Source organism: Marmota marmota, unplaced genomic scaffold (genome assembly GCF_001458135.2).
Source record: "Marmota marmota marmota unplaced genomic scaffold, marMar, whole genome shotgun sequence".
Lineage (NCBI taxonomy): Eukaryota > Metazoa > Chordata > Mammalia > Rodentia > Sciuridae > Marmota > Marmota marmota.
Genome location: NW_026000005.1, coordinates 53,126,961 through 53,151,998, shown reverse-complemented (window position 1 = coordinate 53,151,998; position 25,038 = coordinate 53,126,961). Strand labels below are relative to the sequence as shown.

The following is a 25,038-nucleotide window of genomic DNA, read 5'->3' as shown; positions in this document are numbered from 1 at the left end:
CCCTATGAGTCTCTGTGCAAGGACTGGGGTGAGAGGTGAGGAAGGGGCACCCCAAGTGGAGCCAGCTCATCCCACTGAGGCGGCTTCAGTCACTCCAAAGAGAAGGCAGTTCCCTGTGTGCATCCAGCGCCACTCTGTTCTGGGGAAAGGAGCAGGACTTGGGGGTCAGCCTAGGGCAGGCAAGAGCCCCCTCTACTGCCCCACATGAGGGGCCTGGCAGGCCCTGCCTCTGTGCAGAGGTGAGGGTGTTCTCCCAGGCTGTCACAGGGAGAGATGGACCCGTGGCCCAGGGCCCTCTGGGCACCTGCCCTTGGCAGCAGGAGCTGGTCATTAACAGCCCCCAGGTGTAGGAGTGGCCAAGGTCAGGAGGTGGAACAGAGGCTGTGGGGAAGCCCAGACCTGGGGCAGACATCCCGCCTGCAGGTGGACCTGGCACCCACTGTTCATTCTGTTCTCATGGAGGGATGGAGACAGGAGAAGGCAGGTCCAGCAGCCTAGTGCCGCTGTCAGACGCTTGGCTCCTGACGGGAACAAAGTGCTCCCACACGAAAAGGTGTCCGTCAGCTTCAGCAGCTTTTCTTGAAGTTAGATGGTTTCCTGGGGCCAGGCATTTCCAGAAAACTTGACCCGCAGGCTGGGGGCAGCCCCTGCAGATCAGGAGATTGGCTGGGCTCCCAGGTGGAGGAGATGGCAGGAAAGCCCCCCTCCCCTGTGAAGGCAGCCGGTCCCCATGGCGCCTGCCATGGACTTGCTCTGATTGGTTTTCCCTGACTGTCACCAAGCTGGCATCAGGAGATGAGCCAGACACAAGTAGGTGATGTCCCCCCAGATGTCCGAGCCTGGACCTCACTCTGCTGGGCCCGGCCGACTCCAGGCAGGTTCCCCTCGCCAAGCCCCAGGCTCTAGGGCCAGACCTCAGCTCCTGCTGGGGTTGGGGAGTGGCTCCGGGTGTCAGGTAGCCAGGGGTCAGGGCGTGCAGGGACAAGAATAGGGGAGAAATGGGGTGTGGGCCCTGCAGTCTCAGCAGAAAAGAGCTGGGTCCTTCCAACATTTTCCCCCTCTTGTGGATTTGAGATTTTACAAAACTGCCAAACGGAACAAAAGTTGTCCTTCAGAGGCCTGGCCCCCTGTGTCACGGGAGGTCGTGACAGGCTTCATTTGGAACCATCCCCATCTTTGGGTTTGGCAAGAATTGGCTTCTCCCTCTCAGCAGCTGAGCAGGCCCAGCCCTGGGAAGGACCCCACCGTTGATTTTCCTTTTATCCTTCTGGTAGCTGCTGGCTCTCTCTCCAAAGCTTAAGCAAAATTGGGTGGCCCACTCTGGTCCCCTATGGAAAGGCGTCCCTGGGTCCCAGCATGCGTCTTGCACCTCACCAATCTGTGGTTAGCGCTGCCTCCTCCCTCCGCTCGCCACTCGGCTCCCTCCTCCCTCCCCGCCTCTCCTCTCTGTTTCAGTCTGCTTCAAGGTGCTCTTGCCTCTTGCCAGAGCCAGGGGCCTCTCCCCATGTCCAGGGTCAGGTCCCTGGGGGCTCTGCCTGTGGAGGTTGTGCTGCCCAGTGACCTGGGGAAGCCATTGTGTTGTTGTCCACAGTCCAGGCTGAGGAAGTGGGCCTGAGGCCTCTGCTTCCCCCGGAGGACTAGGTGCCTCCAGGAGAGGGGGACACAGACAGTGGGTAAGATGGCACTGCAGACAGGGCCGGGCAGGAGCCTAGTTCCTGGGCAGTGCTGGGGGAGGGGGATGAGCCCAGGCTCCAGGGCAGTATCCAGCACTAGGTGATAATGCTGAGCCAGCGAGAGGCAGGTGTCAGCTCTGTGCACCCCGGGCCCCCTCAGCACCCACTCCAGGGGCGCTGTGCCAGGCCCCTCAGCCCACCTTGCCAGTGTACCTGTGGATGGTGTCTCCAGGCCCTGAGGGCAGCAGCCTGTGCAGGTGGGTGTAGCAGAGCCGTGCTGTCAGGGTCAGGACTGGGGGAGTTGTCTGGTCCCCAGAGTACCTGGCACTACTGTTGAGTTGCCTGGCACCAGGAGGGCTGATGAGACCAGGCCTGGAGAACAGTCCCTGCTGGACAGAAGCCCAAGGCCCCCGACGTGGGTCCCTGGAGTCCGGCACCACCTGGTCCCATTGCTCAAACTCTGGGTGCATGCGCTGGATGGGGTCCCCATGGGAGCAGGGACAGGGGTCTTCAAGACTCAATTTGTGGCCCCTCAAGGCTGGTGCTGCCACTGGGGGTGGTTAATGCCACTAGGGGTCTGAGTGGGTCCATCACCATCTCCAGGTGGACTGGCAGGGGTCTGTGGGTTGGAGGGAAGAGCCACAGATGCCCCTTTGCCTTCTCCAACACTGACACCGGAGCTATCACTGGGTCCTCAGACTTCTGCCAGGGTGTCCCTCAGAATGTCCAGAACAGGTCAAGGGCTAGAGAAGAGGGAGGCTTTGGCCACAGATCCCAGTGGCCCTTTGATGATTAACCTCTGGGCCTCCAACCAAGAGGTCCCTACAGGCTCTACCCCACAGCCCCTCCCTCGGGGGCATTGTGTGGCTGCATCTCGCATGAGGACTGTGGTGGGTGCTACCATGCTGGGCTTTCTCCATAGACAGGAGCGGGTTCTGAAAGGCCAGAATCTGGCTGTGCTGACTGAGTAGGGAGGTGGGGGACCTGGAGGGCCTGGTTGGGAGCTGTCGGGGACCTGCAGGTCCCAGCCCTGACTCCACAGTCCACAGGTCATGCCTGCCAGCTCAGGCCTCGCTCTACTTTGGTGCCCCTAGAGAGAGGCGCAGCCAGCAAGGGGGATGCGCTGCTACATGGGCCCCATCTGGCCACTGGCCTTCCAGGTGTCGGGAGCCAGCTCTCCAGCGTCCTACCTGCTCTTAGGGTGTTTGCCCTGTGCTTCAGAGACCTGCTGGGGCCGTTATTCCTTGGGTCTTTGATTTATGCCTAGGGGACTTAAAGGGCCCCCATGTGACTTCTGGGAACCTGAGCCAACAGGTTGACACGTAGCAGACCCTCCCCCCCAGCCCAGGAGGTGCAGTGGTTTTCTGGCAGGTTCCTGTGAGCCCCCCCAGTGTCCAAATCCTGAGCCGGTGCCACCAGGACCTCCCCACTCCTCTTCTGGATGCCCAGTCAGCTCTACCTGGAAAGGAGGGCAGGTGGCTGAGTGGGTAGGTTCTGGGCTAAAAGCAGAGCTGAGCTGATTGTTCTCACCCCAGTGTGACTCACCTGGCCCTTCCTGATCAAGGTGACTCCTTGGAGTGCCCCCCAGGAGGTGCTCCCATTCCTAGGAGGATGCCCCCTGGAGCATGATCCTGTTGCTAGGAAGGTGCTCCACCCAGGAGATGCTCCTGTTCCTGGGAGGGTGCTCCACCCAGGAGGTGCTCCTGTTCCTGGGAGGGTGCTCCACCCAGGAGGTGCTCCTGTTCCTGGGAGGGTGCTCCACCCAGGAGGATGACCCCATTCCTAGAAGGGTGCTCCATCCAGGAGGGGCCCCTGAACAGTGGGGGCGTTCTCCACAGCAGCCTGCCCACCTGGCTGGGTGGCACAGGGTCCTCCAGGGTCTTCTCCATCCTGGCTGCCTTTGTGACCCTACATGTTGGCTAGTTCAGGGCATGCAGAAGCCACCCCAGTGACCATGTCCTCTGCCCAGGTCAGTCCTGGCACCAGCTGGGGCAGCTAACTGCTGGCTGGGAACAGAGGCTCTTGGAGCTCTGGGTCACTAAGGGTCAGGTGGGGTTGTGCGTGGGTCTGGGGTGTCCTCAGGGCACTGGCCAGCCACCCTGGGCACTGGCTGACTCTGAGTAGCTCTCACCCACCACAGGCTGCATTGTGGGAGGGGCTCGGGAGGATGGAGCCACCAGGCTGAGGCCCGTGAGCAGCAGGGCTGGCCAGGGAAGGGACGTCATAGCAGCTGCGCTGCACCCGACCCACCAGGTCCTCCAGTCCTTGAAGCAGGCTGAAACCCCCCCCCACCTGTTCTCTTCTCGGACGGCCACACCTGGGCTCTGCTGGGCTGTGCCCTCTGCTCACCGAGGTCCACTCCCTGGCCCCCTCGTGCTCTCCTGTCTCATCAGCACTGCACACCCCACGACCCCTGCCCAGCGCCTCGCTCCCACACCCTGGCTGCTCCGCGGCTTGGCTCTGCTTCGCAGCTTCTTGTCATGTTGTCCTCGGCCGTGCTGTCACTGCTGCCACTCAGAGCATGGGGGGTGGCCCCTGATCGCGGCCTCTGCTCCCCAGGGCCTTCGTCTACCTGAGCAACCTGCTGTACCCCGTGCCTCTGGTGCACCGCGTGGCCATCGTGAGCGAGAAGGGCGAGGTGAAGGGCTTCCTCCGCGTGGCCGTCCAGGCCATCTCAGGTGCGTGTGGGCGGCACACTGGGCCAGAGCCCGGGCCGGCTCTGCTTGTGCCGGACGCTGAGGGCGGAGACGGGCCTGTGGACATCGTGTGGGCAAGGACCAGCCTCACCTGGGCTGCCCACGGTGGGGCCTGGAGCACTCCCCTGGGCCCAGCTCTTGGCTCTGGCCTCCTAGACTCCCCTCTGCTGACCAGGGATTTGGGCTAAGCCCAGGGAGGCCTGAGCCTGCCCCATCAGGCGGCCCAGAGGGACCCAGAGACCCTTGGCTCCCTCCCTGCAGCCAGGCCACCCCATCTACCCACAGGCTCCACAACCACAGGAGGGCCTGCAAACAGAGTCCCTGCCCACCTCTGCCTCTCCAGCCTCCTAGATCCCTGCCCCTCAGACCCTCCCTCATGTGGGCCTGAAAAGGCAAGTCCCTCACCCTCAAAGGCAAGACCTTCCCACTGGCCAGCCACGGAAGCTCTGGGCCCTGGTGGCTTCCTTGTAAATGGGGCCAGGTTTTAACGCATCCCACCTGAGAATGTTGCCAGACCAGGCGAGGACTTGGGTAAAGTGTGGCTGACCAGGGGTCTTCAGGTCAGAGGTGCCAGGTGTGATGGTGGCTCCCGGGCTGCCTTCTCAGCGGGCACAGGGGACTGCTCAGGCCCCACCCAGGGCACCTTCCAGTCCTGCAGTATGGACCTCATCCCACAGGGAACCCTGGGGAGACAGTGGGCCGACAAAAGGCATCTCTCAGCTGCTCACCTCCCCAGGTGCTCACCTCCCCAGGTGCTCACCTGCCCAGGTGCTTATCTCCCCAAGTGCTCACCTCCCCAGGTGCTCATCTCCCCAAGTGCTCACCTCCCCAGGTGCTCATCTCCTTCAGTGCTCACCTCCCCAGGTGCTCATCTCCTTCAGTGCTCACCTCCCCAGGTGCTCATCTCCTTCAGTGCTCACCTCCCCAGGTGCTCATCTCCTTCAGTGCTCACCTCCCCAGGTGCTCATCTCCTTCAGTGCTCACCTCCCCAGGTGCTCATCTCCTTCAGTGCTCACCTCCCCAGGTGCTCATCTCCTTCAGTGCTCACCTCCCCAGGTGCTCATCTCCTTCAGTGCTCACCTCCCCAGGTGCTCATCTCCTTCAGTGCTCACCTCCCCAGGTGCTCATCTCCTTCAGTGCTCACCTCCCCAGGTGCTCATCTCCTTCAGTGCTCACCTCCCCAGGTGCTCATCTCCTTCAGTGCTCACCTCCCCAGGTGCTCATCTCCTTCAGTGCTCACCTCCCCAGGTGCTCATCTCCTTCAGTGCTCACCTCCCCAGGTGCTCATCTCCTTCAGTGCTCACCTCCCCAGGTGCTCATCTCCTTCAGTGCTCACCTCCCCAGGTGCTCATCTCCTTCAGTGCTCACCTCCCCAGGTGCTCATCTCCTTCAGTGCTCACCTCCCCAGGTGCTCATCTCCTTCAGTGCTCACCTCCCCAGGTGCTCATCTCCTTCAGTGCTCACCTCCCCAGGTGCTCATCTCCTTCAGTGCTCACCTCCCCAGGTGCTCATCTCCTTCAGTGCTCACCTCCCCAGGTGCTCATCTCCCCAAATGCTCATTTCCACTTGATCCTCATCTTCCCAAATGTTCATCTCCCCAGGTGTTTACCTCCCCGGGTGCTCAACTCTCCGGGTGCTCACTTCCCTAGTTGCTCACCTCTCTGGGTGCTCATCTCTCCAGGTGTTTACCTCCTCAGGTGCTTTTCTCCCCAGGTGCTCCTTTCCCCCAGGTGTTCACCTCCCAGGTACTCACCTCTGCCAGGTGCTCACCTTCCCAGGTGCTCTCCCACCCAGGTCTCCTAGGTGCTCAGTTCCCCCAGGTGCTCACCTCCCCAGGTGCCCATATTCTTTACCCTTGGAAGTTTCAACCGCACTCAGATGTCGAGTCTCCTGGCCCTATATCTCTTCCACCTTGTGTGTTAACGTGACTGATAATCTAGCCCTATTAGCAGTAAAAACTAGTAGCATCTAAGTGCTCCCCCAGTACCTCTCACCATCCCAGGTCCCCCACTATTGTTACATAAATGCAAGGCGCTCACAGTGACCCATGGTACTGAAACTTCAGGACCCAGGGGGCAAGCCTGGAGTGCAGGGAGGGGCCAGAAAACAGGTCCCCCTCCTGCCAGGCCCCTCTGTAGGAAAGTGCCGTGTTGGCACAACCCCCTTGCTCAGGGATGCTGGGAGTGTCCGGTGCCACCCACTGCCCCGAAGAAGCTGCTCCCATCCCCCCAGGCCTCCATCCGCGGGTCTGCCTCACTAGTTCCTGTCCTTACTGAGCACAGCCAAGCTGGCTGCTTCCTGCCACTGTCACCTGCTGAGATGCGGCCACACCAGAGGCCATGGGGCTGGCCCACTCAGGGGGGGGCCACTGTTGTCCTGCCTGCCCTTGGTGGGAGGGGTCCTCGTGGAAGTTGGTGAAGGACCTGAGCCCGGAGCTTCATCTCTGAGACAAGGGTCACTTCTGCGTCATCACCCTTCACCCTGTGGGCTTCCCCACTTCCTGGACAAGGAAAGATTGTTAGGAAGGTGTAGGGTGCCTTGAGCCCAGGTCTGTCTCCAGGTCACACTTGGGAAACGAGGCTGAAACAGGGTCCTGACCTGTGCAAAAGGCCCTACCGCGGGCTCACTGTATTCTGAGTGCTGCCTAAGATTGGCTTATGTGCGGCTGCGGGCACCTATGAAGGCAGGTGCCTGACGTGGTGGGCACAGAAGTCACCTGTGCCCCACCCCTGCAGCCATGGCAAAGGTCAGCCTATCTGCTGAGCCCCACTGTGCCCTGGGCCATGGCAGAACAGAGCTGTGCGGCTTTGGGCCAGCGATGGAGAGGAGGGCACCATGATAGTCCCCTGGGCCTGAACTGGACTGAGGGAGGTTATGGGGCCTGGGCAGTCAGCTGCCTTGGGGTCTGGAGGCCATCAGAAGCCAGGTCAGGGTTTGGGGAATTGGGTGGGGCCTCTGAGGGTCCAGATGGCTGCTATGGGTGGCTTGCACGAGTGGTGGCATGATTCTACCTGAGCATCTGGGTGGGGCCATGGTTAGGTTTTGACAATGTAGTTTGTGGTGACAAGGACACAGCCACATGCGGGATTCTGGGGCAGCTCCTGGTCAGTGTGCCCTGGATGCCGCCCTGGTTGTTACTGAACTGTGGTTGGTGACGTTGGCTGTCCCTAGAGCAGTGAGTCTGGCCGCAGGCCCTCTGTCTGGCTGTGCCCACCATGGGGACCAGCTGGACCCAGACACCTCTTTGGCTCCTCTTGCAGCTGATGAAGAGGCCCCTGATTACGGCTCTGGTGTCCGCCAGTCAGGAACCGCTAAAATCTCCTTTGACGACCAGCATTTCGAGAAGGTACAGGGCACTGTTCTCCTCACACAGCTGGGGACACCGCCAACCCCTGGAGGGCATCCTGGTGCTCTCCTCCCGTCCCCAAGCACCGGCCTGTCCTGTCTCTTGCTTTCTACGACCTGCAGTGCCCCTTCCTGGCTTCTGGCCTCTCCTGGGTCCTGTACAGCAGAGCACAGAGTGGGGGTGGGGACGAGCTTCCGGAAGACAGCCCGGTGTCCCGCTCTTGAGTGGCACACTGGGTTTCCCACTGCCCCCTCACCTGCCTCCCCAACCCTAACCTGAAGAATGAGGGAGGCCCCACAGAGGCCACCACCTCCAGCCTCAGAGAAGGAGCAGACCCAAGGCGTCCTCTTCTGCCCTCTGGAGAGAGAGAGGAGGGGACGGTCCCTTGTGATGACCAGGCTCAGGGCTTTGTCTTTTCCTTAGACACTCTTCTATCCTGTGCCCACCTGGCTACCTGTCACCAGGAGCCTCACAACTCCGCACCCTGAGCAGGGTGCACGTGACCCTACCGCTTCCCCCTCTTAGAGGGGTGTCAGTGCCAGGAATGCCCAGGAACGGGTGGTTACCTGTGTCCTGCCCACGGGAGGGCCCCGGCTGCAAGAGGACGCTCCCTTCCCCATTCCCCAAAGCCCGCCTCCTGTTCTTCCCAAGGGTTAATCGGCTGCAGTCAAGGGTGGCTGCAGTCAGGGGTGGCCGCTCACAGCGGGGGCGGGGACAGGCTGTGGCCGCGGGTCCGGGTCCGCAGCAGGGGCAGGTCAGGAGCACGGGTCCCTGCAGGCCCTGGCCCAGGGCTGCACACCCTCCTGTGGGGTGCGACGGGCCGGGATGGCCCACCTGGCCAGCTCCCAGCTCCCCGTCTCTGACTCTGCACCCGGCACAGTTTCAGTCTGAGTCCTGCCCCGGGGTGGGGATGGCTCGCTCGGGGACCTCTCAGGAAGAGCTGCGCATTGTGGAGGGCCAGGGCCAGGGCGCAGATGCAGGGCCCTCGGCCGACGAGGTGAACAACAATACCTGCTCAGGTAGGTCCCCTCAGGGGTACCAAGCCTGGCTGCCAGCCCCGCCATGTGGCCGCAGAACAGCCTGGAGACCCTGTGGCTCCCCCGACTCCCAGCAGCAGTGCCCCCAGAAGGTCTCCTGCTGGACAGCCCTGAGAAAGCCGTCCTGGATGGGCCCCTGGACGCTGCCCTGGACCACCTCCGCCTGGGCAGCACCTTCACCTTCCGTGTGACCGTCCTGCAGGCCTCCAGCATCTCTGCCGAATACGCCGACATCTTCTGCCAGTTTAAGTGAGCCCTGCCCTCTGTCCCCAGGCTGCCCTGCCCTCTGCCCCCTGGCTGTCCTGCCCTCTGTCCCCAGGCTGCCCTGTCCTCTGCCCCCCAGACTGTCCTGCCCTCTGTCCCCAGGCTGCCCCACCCTCTGTCCCTGAACTGTCAGGAGAGGTACTCTGAGGAGGCTGTCAGTCTGGGGCACAAAGTGAGACACAGGTTTGGGGGGCTGTGAAGGCCAGGACATGTGACCCTCAGTGAGGCCTGTGGTCCCTGCCCCACGTCCCACCCACCAAGTACATCCTCCCACCTGCAGCTTCATCCACCGCCACGATGAGGCCTTCTCCACGGAGCCCCTGAAGAACACGGGCAGGGGTCCCCCCCTCGGTTTCTACCACGTCCAGAACGTACGTCTGAGCCCTCTGCCCTCACCTGCTTGCCCCCGTCTGCTCTGGACAGCTTGAGCAGGACGCTGCCTGGCAGGAGCATGGGCCGCCAGTGCCATGTGGGGGTGGGCCTACACAGGGCAGCAGGCTGTGTGTCCCCAAAGGGCAGACATGGCACAAAGGGTCGAGTGAGGTCCTGGCTGGGTTTGTCCGGGGCACCCTGGGTGCAGGGACAGGGTGGAGGCTGGGCCTGAGGAGGGCCAGAGGATGCCTGAGCACAGTCCTGAGAGGCCCCGGGAGTCCAGCAAGGCTGAGAGGTGGGGAGGAAAGTGCTGGCCCGGTGACAGTGAGAGCAGGATCTAAGGACAGACGGAGGCGTGCTCACCGGCTGGCCGCTGTGACGCGGCTCTGAGCAGCGAGCCTGGTTCTGGGGCTGCTTCCTCCCATCAGGTGGCAGCGGGGCTGCTCCTTCCTGGGCTCCTTCCTGCGTCGGGGTCCAGACCCCAGCCACACTGGACACTGGATGAGGCACAGTCTGTGACCTCACTTTATCGGTCATGTATCTAAACAGCTGCATTCCACGGCCCTGGGGTCAGGACTTAAGGGCAGGATTTGGGGGGGGTGCAAGTTCACCCCATAATTCAGTGAGTGGGCAAGGGCAAGGGTAGCAGGAGAGCCCTGGCTTTGGTCTCCTTCTCGGGCTCCGTGTTCTGAAAGGCAGCCAAGCGATTGGCCCCAGATGCCCTGGGGAAGTGGGCTGCCCCCTGGTTTCTGGCCTGGGTGTGTCTTGGGAGGAGAGGCCTCGTGGCAGGGTCTGCCAGGGAGTGTTGTCCCCCAGAGGGCGGAGGGTGGGCTGGTAGTGTCCCTTAGAGCGCTGGGTCTGCCTGGAGACTGAACGCTTTCTGATGTCCAGATCGCAGTGGAGGTGACCAAGTCCTTCATTGAGTACATCCGGAGCCAGCCCATCGTGTTCGAGGTCTTTGGCCACTACCAGCAGCACCCATTCCCGCCTCTCTGCAAGGATGTGCTCAGGTCAGCTGCCAGGATCACAGGGCAGGGACGCCTCCCCAGTCACTGCCTGCACCTCAGGCTGCAGAGCCCGCGTGCCTCTGAGGCCCCTCCCGCCTGCCGGAGGCCGCTCACCTGGGGCCTGCAGGACTCGCGATGGCTCAGCCAGAGCTCTGCGCTTGGTCTGGCTTCTCTCTTAGAATGGAGCAGGGGCCTCAGTCGGAAACTCGGCCTCCCGCTGAGCACGGGTAGTGTCGGGTGCTTGCTGTCCAGCAGTTCTATCTGGGCATGTCTGTCCACCCCCTCACCCCATGTAGCCTCCCAGGGGCTCAGAAAGAGAGAGCCAGGTCCATCTCACCTGGGCCCTGAGAGTGGGGGTCCCCCTCACCCTGGGCCCCAGAGGGTGGGATGGAGCCCTCTGGGCCAGGCTGAGCCCTCCCAGGTACTCAGTGTGGGACAACTGTGATCAGCCTCTGTGCCCAGATCGTCACCAGCTCCATCTCCCCCTCCACCATGGAGCAGGACCAGAGCTGGGCCGAGGGAAGAGAGGGGCGATGGCCGGCATTGCCTGGAGCCCCGTCTGCTCTGTAGCATTCTGGGATCATTTGTCCTGGAGCCTCGGGCCTGGGACCCCCAGAGTTCCACCCCCTGGTTCTCTGTGGCCTTGTGGGGCCTCTGGGGCAGAGCCTGGAGTCCGGGGTGGGGGGCCTTGTCTCCTGTCCACACAGGTCCAGGGCAGGAGATCAGGCCTTTCCTCGCCTGGTGGGAGACAGGGAGGCAGGGACAGACTGAGGGTTGGCAGCCGGCCACGGCCAGGCTGCTGGCTCCAGCCAGCGTCCTGCAAGCTCCAGCCTGCCACGTCCCCTTCCCAAGGCTCTCTCTCTCCACAGCCCCCTGAGGCCCTCCCGCAGACACTTTCCCCGGGTCATGCCACTGTCCAAGCCAGGTAGGTGGGACTCGCCTGGTTCACCGGGGCAGGTGCCCGAGCTGTGGGTGCCAACAGGGCCCTCTGCGGTGAGGCGGGGTCTTGCAGGCGGGTGCTGTGGAGCCTCCCCTCCCCAGGACTGCTGACCCTGCACCGTGTGCCAGCGGGCCTTGCGGTTGGTTCCAGCTCTTGCTCCTTGGCCACTGTCTCCCCGTGGTCTCAGGACAGACATCTGGATCCACAGCTGTTAGGTGAACCAGCCAGTGCTCAGATGGGAATTGATAGAGGAAGGGCCTTTGTGAGGGGTCCACTGGGGGACGGAAGCTATCAGGAGCTGGACACAAGCGAGGGGCTAGTGGGGACTGAGGACAAGGCCTGTTGGGCAACGTGCAGTCAGTGGACGGTCCAGGCAGCACACAGATGTGTGCTGTGCCAGGTTGGCTGCCGGGCTTTTCTCTTGAGGAGCCACCTTGGTGGACACCCCAGTGTGCGCTCGCCATGTAGCAGGTCAGGTATCCTTCAGTGTGTGTCCGCCTGTCCCCAGTGCCTGCCACCAAGCTCAGCACGCTGACACGGCCCTGCCCGGGACCCTGCCACTGCAAGTACGATCTGCTGGTCTACTTCGAGATCTGCGAGCTGGAGGCCAACGGGGAGTGAGTACGGCCCCGGTGCCCACGCTGGGGTCAGGGACAGGTCCTCAGGGCATCACGGGGGGCAGAGGGAGGGGCCAGGCCTGGAGCCTCTTGGTTCCCACCATCCAGGGGTCCTCTCAGCAGGGTTCAGCAGGTGTCTGGTGTGGGTGGCCTCCTAGGTGCTGGGGAAGGAGCAGACACCCCCGCTGAGGGGTGGGGCCGACGGACAATCTGGCGGCTGGGCTGAGCGCCAGGTCCAGGGCCCAAGGCTGGAGTCGGGGCTGGGGCTGGAGGTGGCAGGCATGGAGGGTTGTCACACATGATTGGGGGACACTGAAAGGAAGACCTGAAGAGGCACAGGGGAGCCAGGTTCCCAGGCCACAGCGCAGGGGCCGTGGCTGCCTGGTGTGGCTGGTGGCCCAGAAGGGGCCAAGGGTGGGGAGGCCCGAGCTGGCTTGGGCTCTGTGCTGCATGCGACGGGACCCCTGCTGCAACTTTACCCGGGCAATTCAGGGACTGGACAGGGCTTGGGGGTGATGGTCAAGGAGGTGTGGCCTGGCTTTGGTGCGCAGCTGACCCTGTCCTCTGGCGGGGTGTTTCTGTCTGTGGAGGCAGCCGATGTCTTCCTGTGCCCGTGCCTGCTCTCTCTGGGACCAGGGCCGTGCCAGGGCAGGGCTGGGAGGAGCCAGCATCTCACCGTCTTCTCTTCCAGCTACATCCCTGCTGTGGTGGACCACCGTGGCGGCATGCCCTGCATGGGGACCTTCCTCCTCCACCAGGTGTGAAGCCCTGCCTGCCCCCATAGTGTGCCCAGTCCTCCCCTGCCCTCCATAACCCTGGGGGTCTGACTGTCCCCACTCCTGTGCCCCACAGGGCATCCAGAGGCGGATAACTGTGACGCTGCTGCATGAGACGGGCAGCCACATCCGCTGGAAGGAAGTGCGCGAGCTGGTCGTGGGTGAGCAGGACGTGGGGCTGCCTCAGGGCTGGGCTGGCATGCTAGTGTGCTGTGTGGCCTGGCTCAGTCCCGAAACCTCTCTGCCTCAGTCCCTAAGCCAAAAAGGAGAGCCTTGGACCTGGGGGGGTGATTCCCAAATTCCTGCTTAATCCGAGTCAGTGTTCTGGGGCTGTTGGCCCAAAGTGCCACAGAAATCCCCTGCTCTGGAGGCCAGAAGGCCCAGATCAAGGCCAGTGGGAAGCGTGCTCTCTGGCCCTGCCTGCCTCACCTGGCGGTGGGATGGCAGGGCCATCCCCGTCCTTGGCTGGGGGAGAGCCCCTGCTGCACGGACCTCCACATAGTCCTCCAGGCAGGCAGCTGTCCTCTGACAGGTGACCCCGAGCATGCTGGCCATGGACATCAGGGCCCACCACTGTGGGACCTCTGCACCCACCTGCACACGGGGGGCTGTCTACTTTTGGGGAAACCCAGGCCACCCTGACCACCACCAGAGGGACATCCTGGCATTGCCCTGACCTCTTGTTTCCATTCTGGTCTGTCAGATGTTTCCTTTCTAAGCTGTGCGGAATCCGCCGCTCCTTTTTCACTCTGGGGCACAGGCAGGTGTCCATCTCAGCGTGGGGCCAAAGTGAGCCCCACCTCTGCCTTGGGGTGTATGGGGGCCCCTCTGGGAGCACTGCTGAGGTCCCGGCCTTTCGATGGCCAGGCAGGGAGGGGGCTCAGGGGCCCTATCCCTGGGTGCACCCTCTGCTCTTCGTCTGAGTCAGGACCCTGGCAGGGAGGCTTGTTTTACAAGCTTTGTGTCTGTTTCACACAGAGAAAGCATGAAGCAGGTGCACAAACCCTCCTATTTGGCCAGACCCAAAGAGGGAATCAGTTCAAAGGCAAAGATCCAACACAGCTGGCCTCTGAACCTCGCCACCCCGGGGGGCGGATGCCAACATCCTGTGCCCACTGTCTGCACCCGGGGGGGCGGGGTCTGACACAGAGCTGTATCCTCACGGGCCTTGGGGTCTGTTGTTGCCCAGGTCCCTCCAGCTCACCCTGAGCTGACCCCATGATCCATCTTCCTCCCTTTCTTAAAATGTGGACACTGATGTCCCTTATGTGAAAGGGTAGGAATGAAAGGGGACAGGGGACATCCTGCCCCCTGTGCACAGCCCCCAGTCCAGGATGAGCACTGGGTGCTGCCTCTGGCTTCCTGAACCAGCAGCCTTGACTGCCGGGTTTCAGTTCTCGAGACGAAAAGGCTCAGGGTCACTCCAGGTAAACTGGGCTGACTGGGCTGCACAAGTAACCCCACAAGAGACACAAATACCTTTTTCTTTGGGGTCTCTGTGACGGCTCCTCTGACCTTAAGGGTTCGTAGGAAGAGAGAGAGAGAGAGAGAGAGCACGCGCTGACCCCTTTTATTGAGGAGAAGCTATTCAAATGAGGCCAGGGGTCAGGTTTCAGGGGGCTGAGTCTATCTTCATGATGTCCACTGTCAGCAGGTTGACTGACACCTGGGTAGGCCACACCCAAGGGCAGAGCAAGAGGAGGGGACACACACAAGGCACTTGTATGTGGAAGATTGTATCCTAAGCAGGGCAAGGGGTTAGATTACAAAGGAACAGGTGAGTGTAGCTTCACCATGGGGCTGTAGCAAGACACACCCAGGCACGAGACACCGACCCTCGCACCCAAGAAGGGTGGGGAAAGCTCTGCCACATTTCTGTGACTGAGCGCCTCAGCACCCAGCCAGGGAGTGCGACTCAGTCACATGTGAGGTTGGTCTCCCACACTTGACTGGACATGGGGCTCACAGCCCACTTACTTTCTGGAGCAGTTGACTGCTGTCCAGGCCCTTGGCCCCCTTCACAGCCTTCCCCCACCCCAGGTCCTTCCCCATAGGCTGGGAGGGGCTCCCCAAAGGGGTGAGGGACAGGAGACATCCTGAGGCAGTGCCGAGCTCTGGGTGGGTGGGCTCCTGAGGGCTGGGGAGTATTGGAGGGCTGTTGACTAGGAGCAGACCCCAGGCCAGGCCCCACCAGTGTCCCTGTCCTGACCAGAGGTGCTCACCAGACTCCCTGCAGCTGTCCCCAGTGCTGAGGTCCTGTCTGGGCAGGTTGTCCCTGCACTGAGCCCCTCCCTGTCATAGGCACCCCAAGTCCTGGAGGGCCCCGGCATGAGGAGGGCCCACATCCCCTCTTCCCAGAACCCAGATGCTGCAAAGCTTAAGTCGGAGCAGCCAGGCCGGGTGGCCCAGCGTGTAGACATCCTGGCCACGTCCGGGGTGGCGGAGGGGAGAGCCCGCTCCCTCTGGCTGGTTCACCCTTTCCAGAGTGGACGTCACTAGCGGGGCAGACATGTGTTAAAGGAAGCAGGACCATCTCTTGGTCAGCTCCTTCCAGCAGTGCAAGGCCGTGCATTCCAGCTGGGCCAGCAGAACCATCAGAAACAGGAACAGAGCATGGCCTGCAAGGGACACCTGGAGAAGCAGCGGGCCAGGGCCTCGCCTGCCACCTGCCTGCTGCCCGTTCCACAGCCTTGTGGACAGCTGTTCATTAACTGGGCTCCTGTCCTGCCACCCGTGTCCTGCACCTCTGCCCTACACCCCTGCCAGCCTCCTGGGAAGTGACACCTCTCAATGACCTTGCCCACAGGTCGCATCCGAAACACTCCGGAGACTGACGAGTCCCTGATCGACCCCAACATCCTGTCCCTCAACATCCTCTCGTCTGGATATGTCCACCCAGCCCAGGATGACCGGTGAGTCCCTGAGGGGTGGCAGCCAGCACCCAGTCCCATGGCCTCTGCTGACCCAGCCACCAGGCGTCTGGCCCCAGAGCCTTCCCACCTGCTTTCTGACATCGATGGGACAGGTGCCCGAGTGGAGGCTGGTGGCCCCCAGGCCTCTCGCCTATTATGTGACCTCCACCCTGGATCATGCCACCGTGACACCTGGCAGAGGGTGCAGCATAGGCTTGGAGTAGGAGCCAGGTCTTGTCCCCAGGAGTTCCGTGGCAGGTGGGGCAGTGGCTGGGACAGTGGGTGGACAAGCAGGTCAGGGTGGAGGTGTGACCACAGGGTTCTGCTTGTCACATGCTCTTGTCCTGCACCCTGGGTGGGTGCAGTCCTGGTGTGAGGGCAGGGGAGGGCCATTCAGGTCTCAGGGACACCTGGCTGGCCTGTGGGGTTTGGCAGGGTGGGTGGGATGGGAGAGGGGCGGCATCTGAGGCTGACTGGGGTCAGGGATGTGGAGTCACCCTCCTGAAGAGCGGTGGCAGCCAGCGTGCTGTCGAGAGCTGCTTTCCAGAGGTCTGGGGAGGTTTGGGAGGGGCTCTGAGCCCCAGCCAGGCCGTGCCCTGCGCGCTGCACCTGGCCTGACGTGGCCCTTGGAGACTGGGCTGGGGGCTGTTTGTAGGAAGAGCCTCTTGGACGGGTGGGTGTGCTTGGGGAGGGGGAGGGGCCGCAGCTCTGCCCGGGAAGGCCGGCCGTGGGACAGGGCCCTGCGGGAGACGTCCCCTGCTCTCCCAGTCTCAGGTCCAAACAGTGCTGCCTTTTCAGAGACACCCCAGGGCTAGGCCAGAGGGGGGTCACCCCTCGGCACCAGGAGAAACCTGGGCAGCCTCAGGTGAAGCCAGGGCTGGGCAGAGCAGCGTCAGAGAGTGGTGGGGACAGTGGACCGGGTGACTGGGTGGAGGCAGAGACCTGGACGTGCAGATGTGGCTTGGACCCTCGTTCTTACAGAACTCACCTCCATCCAGTCCAGGGGGTGGAGAGGGCTGGAAGGTCCCTCCTGCAGATGGCACGGGGTGGGAAGGCTGGGAGTCACATCTGGGAGGGGAGGGGAAGCAGACAGTAGGGTGGTCAGGGCCTGGTTCTCCCTCTGACCTCAGGTTTCCTGTCACCACGAGGGTGGCATGGAAAAGGCCATCTCTTCCCGTGTGGGTGCTGCCCTTAGGGTGTGGGCCACCACTCCTGTCTCAGTGGACCAGGACCCAGAGGGAAGGGTGGGGGTCCAGAGTGCCTGTCTGCTTGGGTCCTGGAAGAGGACCTCATTCCCCCGCCTCTGACCCTCCCTGACACAGGAGCGCCAGGATTCTTGGGGCAGGATGAGAGGTGGCAGGGGGAGATGTGGGTGGGGGTGTCTTCCTCCCCACGCGCTCTCCTTGGGCTGAGGGCTATATTTCCAGGGTCTTCTGTCCTCCTCTGGCCAGCCTGGCTGCTGAGGGGTTCCCTGGGTGGCCGTGGCCCTGGCTAAGCTGAGGGTGATGTTGGAGGTGGCTGCTGGACCTCAGGCAGATGGGGCTTGGGCCACACAGCTCGCCCTGCTCCTGGGGTCCAGGAACATGTCACTGAAGAGTTTCAGCCATGTTCCCAGGGGCTGAGGAGCTAGGGTGGGCCAGCCCTGGGTCCCAGGAGGCAGGAAGGCCTGTCCAGGGGGAGTGTAGACGAGCCAGACGCTTCCTCTTGCTTGGCTCCCGCTCTGCTGTTGCGCCCCTGGCTCCCCAACCCGAGGAGGACTCTTCCGGCTGGTGGCCCCAGGCGGGCACAGCCTGTGACTCCCTCCTCAAGGCCCGCATGGTCAGGGCTTCTTGTGTTTGGATGGCTGAGGATGGACCCCACGGTAGTGGGGCAGTCCCAGCCAGGCCCAGGGGCCTCGGGCTGCCCAAGCGCATGGCCATGGCCTCAGCCTCCCCCCCCCCCCGCTCCCAGGACCCATGCTTTGCAGCCGCCTTGGCTCAGAGTGGGCCCACCACCACAGGTGGCTCCCTGCTGCCCCGCTGCTGCCCCGCTGCTGCCCCGCTGCTGGCCCGCTGCTGGCCCGCTCCCCATGACCCTCACTAACCTCTGACTGTTTGTGTTTTGCAGGCAGTTTCTTGATTCGGACATTCCTAGGTATCATCCATGTCCCTGGTTCCTCTCAGCCTCTCCCCTGCCTGCTTCCCTGACCGCCCACACAACCCTGAACATTCAATTTCCAGCTTTTTGATTCTTATAAACTTGCTCACCGTTTCCTCCTGTTTCTCCCTCTTTATTACTTTGTTTCCTTGGAATATGGTTCTGTTTTTTTATTTTTTATTTCTGCTACCTACCCCCTGGCTGAGTGCTCCCTGCCCTTCTTATTTGTGGCTGCTTGGTAGCTCCTGCCTCATAGATGCTGGCTGGCCCCTCGGCCCTCACAGCCTTGCCCACCCTGTGCTGACACCCCAGCCTGGCCGGAGTGGGCACAGGGGTCTCCTGCATGCAGGCCAGGCTGCCTTGGGCTGCCCCAGCTGCATGGGCCAGCCACTCCCTACCAGGGCCGTAGCAGGCAGAGCCAAGAACACAGGGTCTGGGGCAGAGGGGACCCAGTCACAGGCAGCTCACATCCCAGCACACTCCACGGCTGCCTGAGCCCCTGGCCTGGCCAGACCTCAGGAGGGCTGCAGGACGGACGCACTCCAGCCTTCTGCCCTGCCTGTGGCCGTGCCTTCCCTCTTGGAAGTGGCAGGCAGTGAGTCCGTGGAGACCCCTGCGTCCCTGGGCGGGGCTGGCTCCAGGTTCCCCCCCCCCGAGAGGCCCCAGAGGCTGCAGCTCCTGCTCCCCAGACTCCAGGCCTTGCCCCTCCCTGGTCCAGTGCAGGGGCTCAGGAAGGCCCTAAGATGGCCTCCAAGGTCCTCATCCAGGCTTCCTCTAAGGAGAACGCAGGGTGTTCCAAAAGCAGCTCTGCATCGTCTCACCTTCTGGGCCTATGGGATGGTGTCAGACCTTCATGGTGGTCATTAGTAGATCAGCTGTTTTGAAGCCATGAACATTTGAGCCTTTAAGCTGTACAGCCCAGAAAATACTGGCCGCTCCCTGGACAGAGCCCTAGGGCTGGGCGGGCACAGTCCAAACTTTTGGAGGTGGTCCTTATCAGGTCACGGTGGTGAGCCAGTAAAGATGGGCCTGACTGGGCACCAGGTAACTAGCTCAGGGCAAACTGGCCTGGAAGGGGCCCCCTGGGGCCGTGGGGCTGTGGCCTGCTCCCTGGGGCAGCACGTGGATGCACCTACCTAGGTGAGCACATCTTCCTAAAGGCTGCTGGGACCTGGAGCTGGGTGAGGCAGACCCTTGCCCAGGGTCAACTACAGAGGTGGCCAAGGAGGGGCACAGCCTGCACAGGCCTGAGCAGGGGCCCTCCTCCCTCGCCCTGGGTCCCCTGGGGCAGGCTTGCTGAAGGAGGCAGCCCACTGCTGGTCCTAGAGGTGAGCTGGTTTGGCTCAGGCGTCCCTGTGCTCAGAATTATCCTGGGCTGGGAACCCATCTGTGTCCAAGCGCTTGGCCGTGGCCTCAGCCTCCTCCCCGCTCCCAGGGAGATCTCTCAGTGTGATCTCACGAGGTCATGCGTCTGCATTTTGTTCAAGTTTGGGTCTGTCCAATATTCAGGTTCCACACCTTCTGTATGTTTGCGGGGTGCTTGGCGGGTCGCAGACAACCCCCGCTGCCCACACCAGGGCCTCCAGGAAGGGTTAGGGTGGACGTGGAGCAGGCCAGCTCTGGCAACTGGAAGGAGAGGGAGCACCTTTCCTCCTCAGCCGGCCTCCCTCAGCAGCCCAGGCCTCCCGAGGCTCCTGCCCCCTGCTCAGCAAGGGTGGGGGCAGGAGCCTCCTCCCAGGGCCCAGTTCTGTGGGCCAGGGAGCCACTGTGGTGGGTAGTGCCGCTGCCCTGCAGGTGATGGGTGTGGGGAGGAGCCAGGTCCCCGAGGCCACCAGACTGAGCCCTGATGTTTGTAGGAATGTGACTGCTCGTGGAATATTCTGCAGCTCCAGGTCCCTTCCCGAGGAGAGCAGGACAGCTGCTGGCTCAGGGTGCCCCGGGGTTGGCGGATGTGCGTGCTCCCTAACCAGCCTCGGGTGAACCTGTTCAGCCCCTGGGAAAGGCACAGTGAGATGCCGCAGGTCTTGTGCTCGGCCTCCGGGAGGCACACAGGGCCAGGACGAGGGTGGTCCAGACCTATCTGCGTCCCATCTGTGCACCCTGCCCTGGGCTCCACGTCCTGCCTGCCCTGAGTGGAGGGATCGGAATGGGTGTCCCCGAAGGGCAGCGAGGTCCTCGTCAGGCTGTTCTCCTGAGACCACCATGGGGTGGGCAGCGGCTCGGGCCTCCCCTCCCCTCCCACCAGGCCTGGAAACTGGCTTCTGCCAAGAGGCTCTGCCAACCTCCTGGGGAAAGGCCCAGACATAGGTCCCGTGGAGACCTCAGGGTCCCCTCCTGCCCTTCCTTGCCGTGACCCACGGCATTTGCTGGCTCAGTCATCCATCCCTGGGTCCTGCAGGCCCCACCTCATGGGCTGCAGGGCTGCATGGGACGCTGCCTGTCCAGGAAGTTCAAAGCCTGGCCAAGGGGCTCACCCACTCCACCCTCAGTAGATGCTGACCTCGCAGGCCCTGTCCTGGGACACTGCAGTAGGGGACAGGCACCCCTGTGTCAGGGTCCAGTGCCCTGATGACCTGATAGAAGGCAGCGCCAGGTCCCTGGTGGGCAGACTGCACTGGGGAGCAATGGAGCCGGGAGGTGAAGGTAACCCGATCGGGAGCCAAGGGGACGGAGCACAGGGAGGCACCCGGCCAGGCCCAGCCACTGCCTGGCATTTGGGGGTCCCTTCTCCAAGGCAGCAGCCTCTGCTGCCAAGCCCTGAGGCACAGACCCTGGACAGAGTGAATGCTGCCTCCCACGGGTGTGCCCAGGGGTAGGAAGCCACTGCCCCTCTGCCTGCACTGCTGGACAGCAGCCTCCTGCCGGGGAAGCCAGCACAGGGCCAGGCCCTGTTTCTCTGGCACCTGCTTGTTGCCCCAGCCTTGGGGACAGGGCACAGCTCCCTCCAGCCACAGCCCTCCTGTCGGGCGGCTCTGCCATCTCTGACCTGCCCCGTCCACCGGGTATGTGTTTCCTGCCCCGCTTGGCACTCTGCAGAGTGTCCAGCTTGTAAGAGGGGCCAGACGTCAGTCCCGAGCCCTCGCCACCCTCGGGGGGCTGGGCGTGGTTCACTGGAAACAGGCCGGGACCTGGCAGAGGACATGGCACCTGTCATCTGCAAGTGTCCAGCACTGCAGTGGGAACACTGGTCCGCAGTGGGCTGGGAGCGTGTCCAAGGAGGCGGAGCAGGGGACATTTTTGAAGGCAAACTGAAAACCCTGGGCTTCTGGTGGTCAGGGGTGGAGCCTGAATTGGCTCCTGACTCAGTGGAGGAGTAAGGACAGGGAAGGGGTTTGGGATGGCCTCACCAGAGGAAGGGACAGGTAAGAGCACTCAGGCCTAGGTTTCCCAGCTACAGAACAGGCAGATTCCCAGGGTCTCCAGCATGATGGGCACCACAGAGCTGATGGGGAAGCCCTACAGGACAAGCCCGGGTCCTCTGTTTACAAGGACACCCCTCCAATGTTTCTGCCTCAGTAGGTCAGTGTGCACACCTTTTTACAGTTGAATATGAGGATTTTAATCCATCCTGTTACTATAATGCAATATCTGAGGCTGGGTAACTTTTAGAGGAAAAGGGTTTATTTTGGTTCCTGGTTCTGGTCTGCAGTCAAGGGGATGCTTCCGGTGATGGCCTTCTTACTGGTGGAGTCCCAACCTGGCCCATCATGTGACAAGAGATAGGAGATACATGTGTGTGTTCTGGAACATTATAAAGCTTCCAGGGGTCAGTCTGGGGCTCTGTCAATGGCCTGATCTAACCCCGATCACCCCTGAAGGCCCCACTCTAAACACTGTGGTCAGATTCTTTCTGTGCTCTAATCCCCAGAGGGGCTGAGTTTCAACACTCTTAAGCCTTGGGGGACATTCCCTCTGATCCAATCTGCTGCAGGGGGTTTGGCCACATTGGAGCTTGGCAGAGTGAGGGCTTCAGGGACGGACACAGGCCCCTTCCTGCGTGTATAGAGGTCCCCTGCGGGTCCTGAGCCCACTCGGGCCGTGGGTGCTCTGTGGCCTCTGAGGCCCTCCCAGACCTGCTCCTGGGGTTTGCTGTGTGGGGGACTGGCCACCTCTCAGCTTCTCTGGGTCTTAGTTTGTTGCCCTGTGATTGAGGGCTGACCCTGGTCCCCACAGCATGCCTGCACTCTTGGTGTGTCCCCAGGGGCTGCCCCTTGGTCACCCCTGCCCCACCCAAGTCCACCCTCTCTGGCTGTCACTCGGGTCAGGGTGCACTCTTGCCCTGCAGAAGCTTTGGGGTCAGTCTTGCCGCTGACCCTCGCTGCTGCCTGGGACTCGGGAGCCGTGGCTGGTGTGGGCTGCAGGCTGGTTGCGAGGCCCTGTGTGCAGTTCCTGCGGAGCAGAGCAGATGGCCTCCGAGGCCAGGGCCGACCACCAGTCTGGAAGTAACCAGTGGGCACATCATGGCTGTGTGCAGGTTGGACCTAGGTCCAGTTGCCCATCTGGGTCCTGGGGGATGGTGCAGTAGTCTGGGAAGACCCAGTCCTGGCTGTGGACATGGTCAGGTAGAGACCCCTCCGAGGCCCACAGCTGTGGAGACCCCGAGTCAGCTCCCCGGGTGTTTGGCTGGCTGCAGTCTGAGCTGCTCGGGGCCCCGAACCTGGACAGGGGGATCCTCCACCCAGGACCCTGGCCGAGCCCACCCTGTCCCCAGAAGTAGCTCCAGCGGACACTGTGAAGCTCATTCCTGTGGTGTGACCTGCTCAGGGTGGAGGGCGAGGGCCCCAGGACAGGGCGGGCACAGGGCTCCTGAGGAGCTGGGCGGCTAGGGCCCAGAAGGGGGGCCACGCAGAGACTTGCAGCAGACAAGCTGGCCGGGGAGCTCGGTGCCTCTCAAGGCAGGTGGACCAAGGGTCAGTTGGTTGGGCCCCGCAGGAGACGGGGCTGGTGGCCCATTGGTCTGACCCAGGCACAGAGCGAGGACAGTGGCAGTCACGTGTGCTGGAGTCAGCCCCTCTTCTTTCCTTGGTCACACACTAGCTTGATGCATCTGAGGACATCCGGGTGGAGTGGGGACAGTCACTGACCTGTCATACAGATAAGCCAAGGGTGGAGACACCCTGGTGAACTCTGAGACCACGTGGCCTGGGGTGGCTCTGTGGCGCTTGAGGTGGGCAGTTTGCAGGCCCTCATTCTGAGTCAGGCTGTGCTGGACGCCAGCTCTGGCCTGCAGCCTGGCCGCAGAGGGCCCTGACCTCTAGTCCAGCTGGGGACCCCCTGGGCTCTGCTGCAGGGCTGGGGCAGGGCCTCTGCAGGGCCAGGCTGGGGCCGCAGGGGCGGTGAGGCGGCCAAGCGGGGTGGCGTCTGACTCTCGCTCTCTCCTGTGTGTGCGTGTGTCTGGTGCCCCTCAGCCTTCCCTTCGGGAATGACACTAGGTACAGCCCACTCTTCTCTCCCTCCCGTGCTTGCTGTCCCCTTGGCCCTGACCACTCTGTTTCTCCTCCATGTCTGCCTGCTCTGTGCCCCCTCCTGGTTTCCCACTGTCCCCATTTCCCCTGGACCTCTCCCTGGCTCTGTGTGCCAACGGCGGCCCTGCCCTGGCCCTGACCCTTGAGACTCCTCTGTCCTGCACCCAGGCCAACTGTCCAGGAGACGGGGCAGTGTGGCCCATCGGGCCTGGCGTGTCAGAGCGTGTGCTGCTGCCCGCTGTCTGTCAGTGTGTCTGCACAGGCCCTGCGAGGGTGCTGGTGTGGGAAGGGGCAGCATGGGTGGCCGTGGGGACTGAGGTGCCCTTCCCCAGATGGGCACCTGGCCTAGGAGGGCTCCCGTCTGCAAGCAGAAGTTTCTGGATACAAACTCCGCCTCTGAGGCGTCTGAGGGTCACAGAGCAGGGTGGGACCCCGTGGGGGACACAGAGTCCTGGCCTCCTGGGGCTACCCTGAGCTGCCCTGGGCAGGGCCTGGGGGCCACTGGCAGATGTGCTGCTCATCATCTCTCTCCAGATTAGAGAGCAGGGACAGAGCAGAGTCCCTGTCCACGCCTGTGCAGCCTCACAAGACGCCGCTGCCACCGGCCTCCTGGTTCCCACTCCAAGCATCCTCCCTGGAGCACTGGTGGAGGGCGAGTCGCCCGTGGGGAGATGGTCCTGGAGGTCTGGGCAAACCGGGCACCGCCCTTCAGGCCAGAGAGGGCCAGGGCAGCTCCTTACTCAGATTGAGGCTGTGATGGCCCAGGCTTCTGCCCCTCCCTCCTCCCGTCTCCTCCTCCTCTCCTCTCCTCTCTCGCTCTCCCTCCTCCACCAGATCTCTTTCACCCCTCTTCTCCTCCTTCAAGAGCCTTGGCAGAAATTGTCAGGGAGTTGATCAGATTTATTCAATTTAGACTTAACAGACCTGGGACTCCTATTTCTCCTTCAGGTTCATAAGGTTTTTGATTCCATTTACAGGTTTATTCATTTATCAGATATTCGTTTCAATTCACTTTAAACACCGGCACAGGGAGATGAGTTCAGGAGAGATGCTCATCATTTATTTCTCAGGCTGGCCCATTTCTATGTGGGCTGTGGCATCTGGCTGGAAGTGCTTTAAAGGGACAGGACACTGAGTCTGCGCATTCTGGGCCTCTTTCCTAGATGGCTTGGAGTACGCCAGGGTACCCACGGGAGCCCCCAGACTCGGGTGCAGAAAGTAGTACTTCTATAGAATGCCACCTCTCCATCTTCCTCCCAGTCTCACTACCTCGGGGTACAACTGAAGGCCATAATAGTCTTCTCATATCCCAGACAAAGACCCTCCCTCCGTCCTTCAGTCTCTGCTGGCCACTCTCCATCATTATGCCCCTCCATACAACTCTAGGAAAGGACCCTTCTAACATTTCAGAGCCCCTGAGCCTCTCAAAAGAAGCAATAGGAAAAGGAGTGGCTTGCAAGGTCCCCTTCACTCCTCCCAGGGAGAGCCTCGTACCCCGCAGTCATCTCCCCTGGCCCAGAACCCCTGACCCATTGCCAGGAGCCCCGCGCACAGCCACCCTCACCCTCCCTCCCACAGTGAGTTAAGTCATTTCACTCTCCATCTCTCCATACCAGGAAAGAAATGGCGCAGGAGGGGGGTCTTTCTGTTATTTAAAAAGTATTATTAAGTGTCTCCCAGTGTGGCTACTCGGATCAATTCTCCCTCAAAAGATGTGCCAGACTCTAGCACCCCTCAGATAGACATGTGTCTTTTTATCCCTTATCCAATCTCCCACAATAAGACGGGAACAGACCC

At 62.2% G+C, this 25,038-nt stretch overlaps 1 protein-coding gene across 30 annotated transcripts in view; it reads left to right on the top strand.

Annotated features, from left to right (window-relative positions):
- The window catches only part of Kif1a (kinesin family member 1A), a 62,000-nt gene that overhangs the window by 26,433 nt on the left and 10,529 nt on the right, over positions 1–25,038 (top strand). For 8 of the 30 annotated variants that reach the window (XM_048808916.1, XM_048808905.1, XM_048808904.1 and 5 more), the window contains 13 exons: positions 4,233–4,351; positions 7,630–7,715; positions 8,596–8,734; positions 8,827–9,001; positions 9,297–9,387; positions 10,280–10,398; positions 11,265–11,320; positions 11,844–11,952; positions 12,644–12,710; positions 12,805–12,889; positions 15,535–15,640; positions 17,747–17,773; positions 23,185–23,208. In XM_048808916.1, coding sequence (XP_048664873.1) covers positions 4,233–4,351; positions 7,630–7,715; positions 8,596–8,734; positions 8,827–9,001; positions 9,297–9,387; positions 10,280–10,398; positions 11,265–11,320; positions 11,844–11,952; positions 12,644–12,710; positions 12,805–12,889; positions 15,535–15,640; positions 17,747–17,773; positions 23,185–23,208 — 1,203 coding nt within the window. The remainder of the gene's footprint in view (positions 1–4,232; positions 4,352–7,629; positions 7,716–8,595; positions 8,735–8,826; positions 9,002–9,296; positions 9,388–10,279; positions 10,399–11,264; positions 11,321–11,843; positions 11,953–12,643; positions 12,711–12,804; positions 12,890–15,534; positions 15,641–17,746; positions 17,774–23,184; positions 23,209–25,038) is intronic. The other 22 variants (XM_015481671.2, XM_015481672.2, XM_048808914.1 and 19 more) reach the window with 7 other exon arrangements.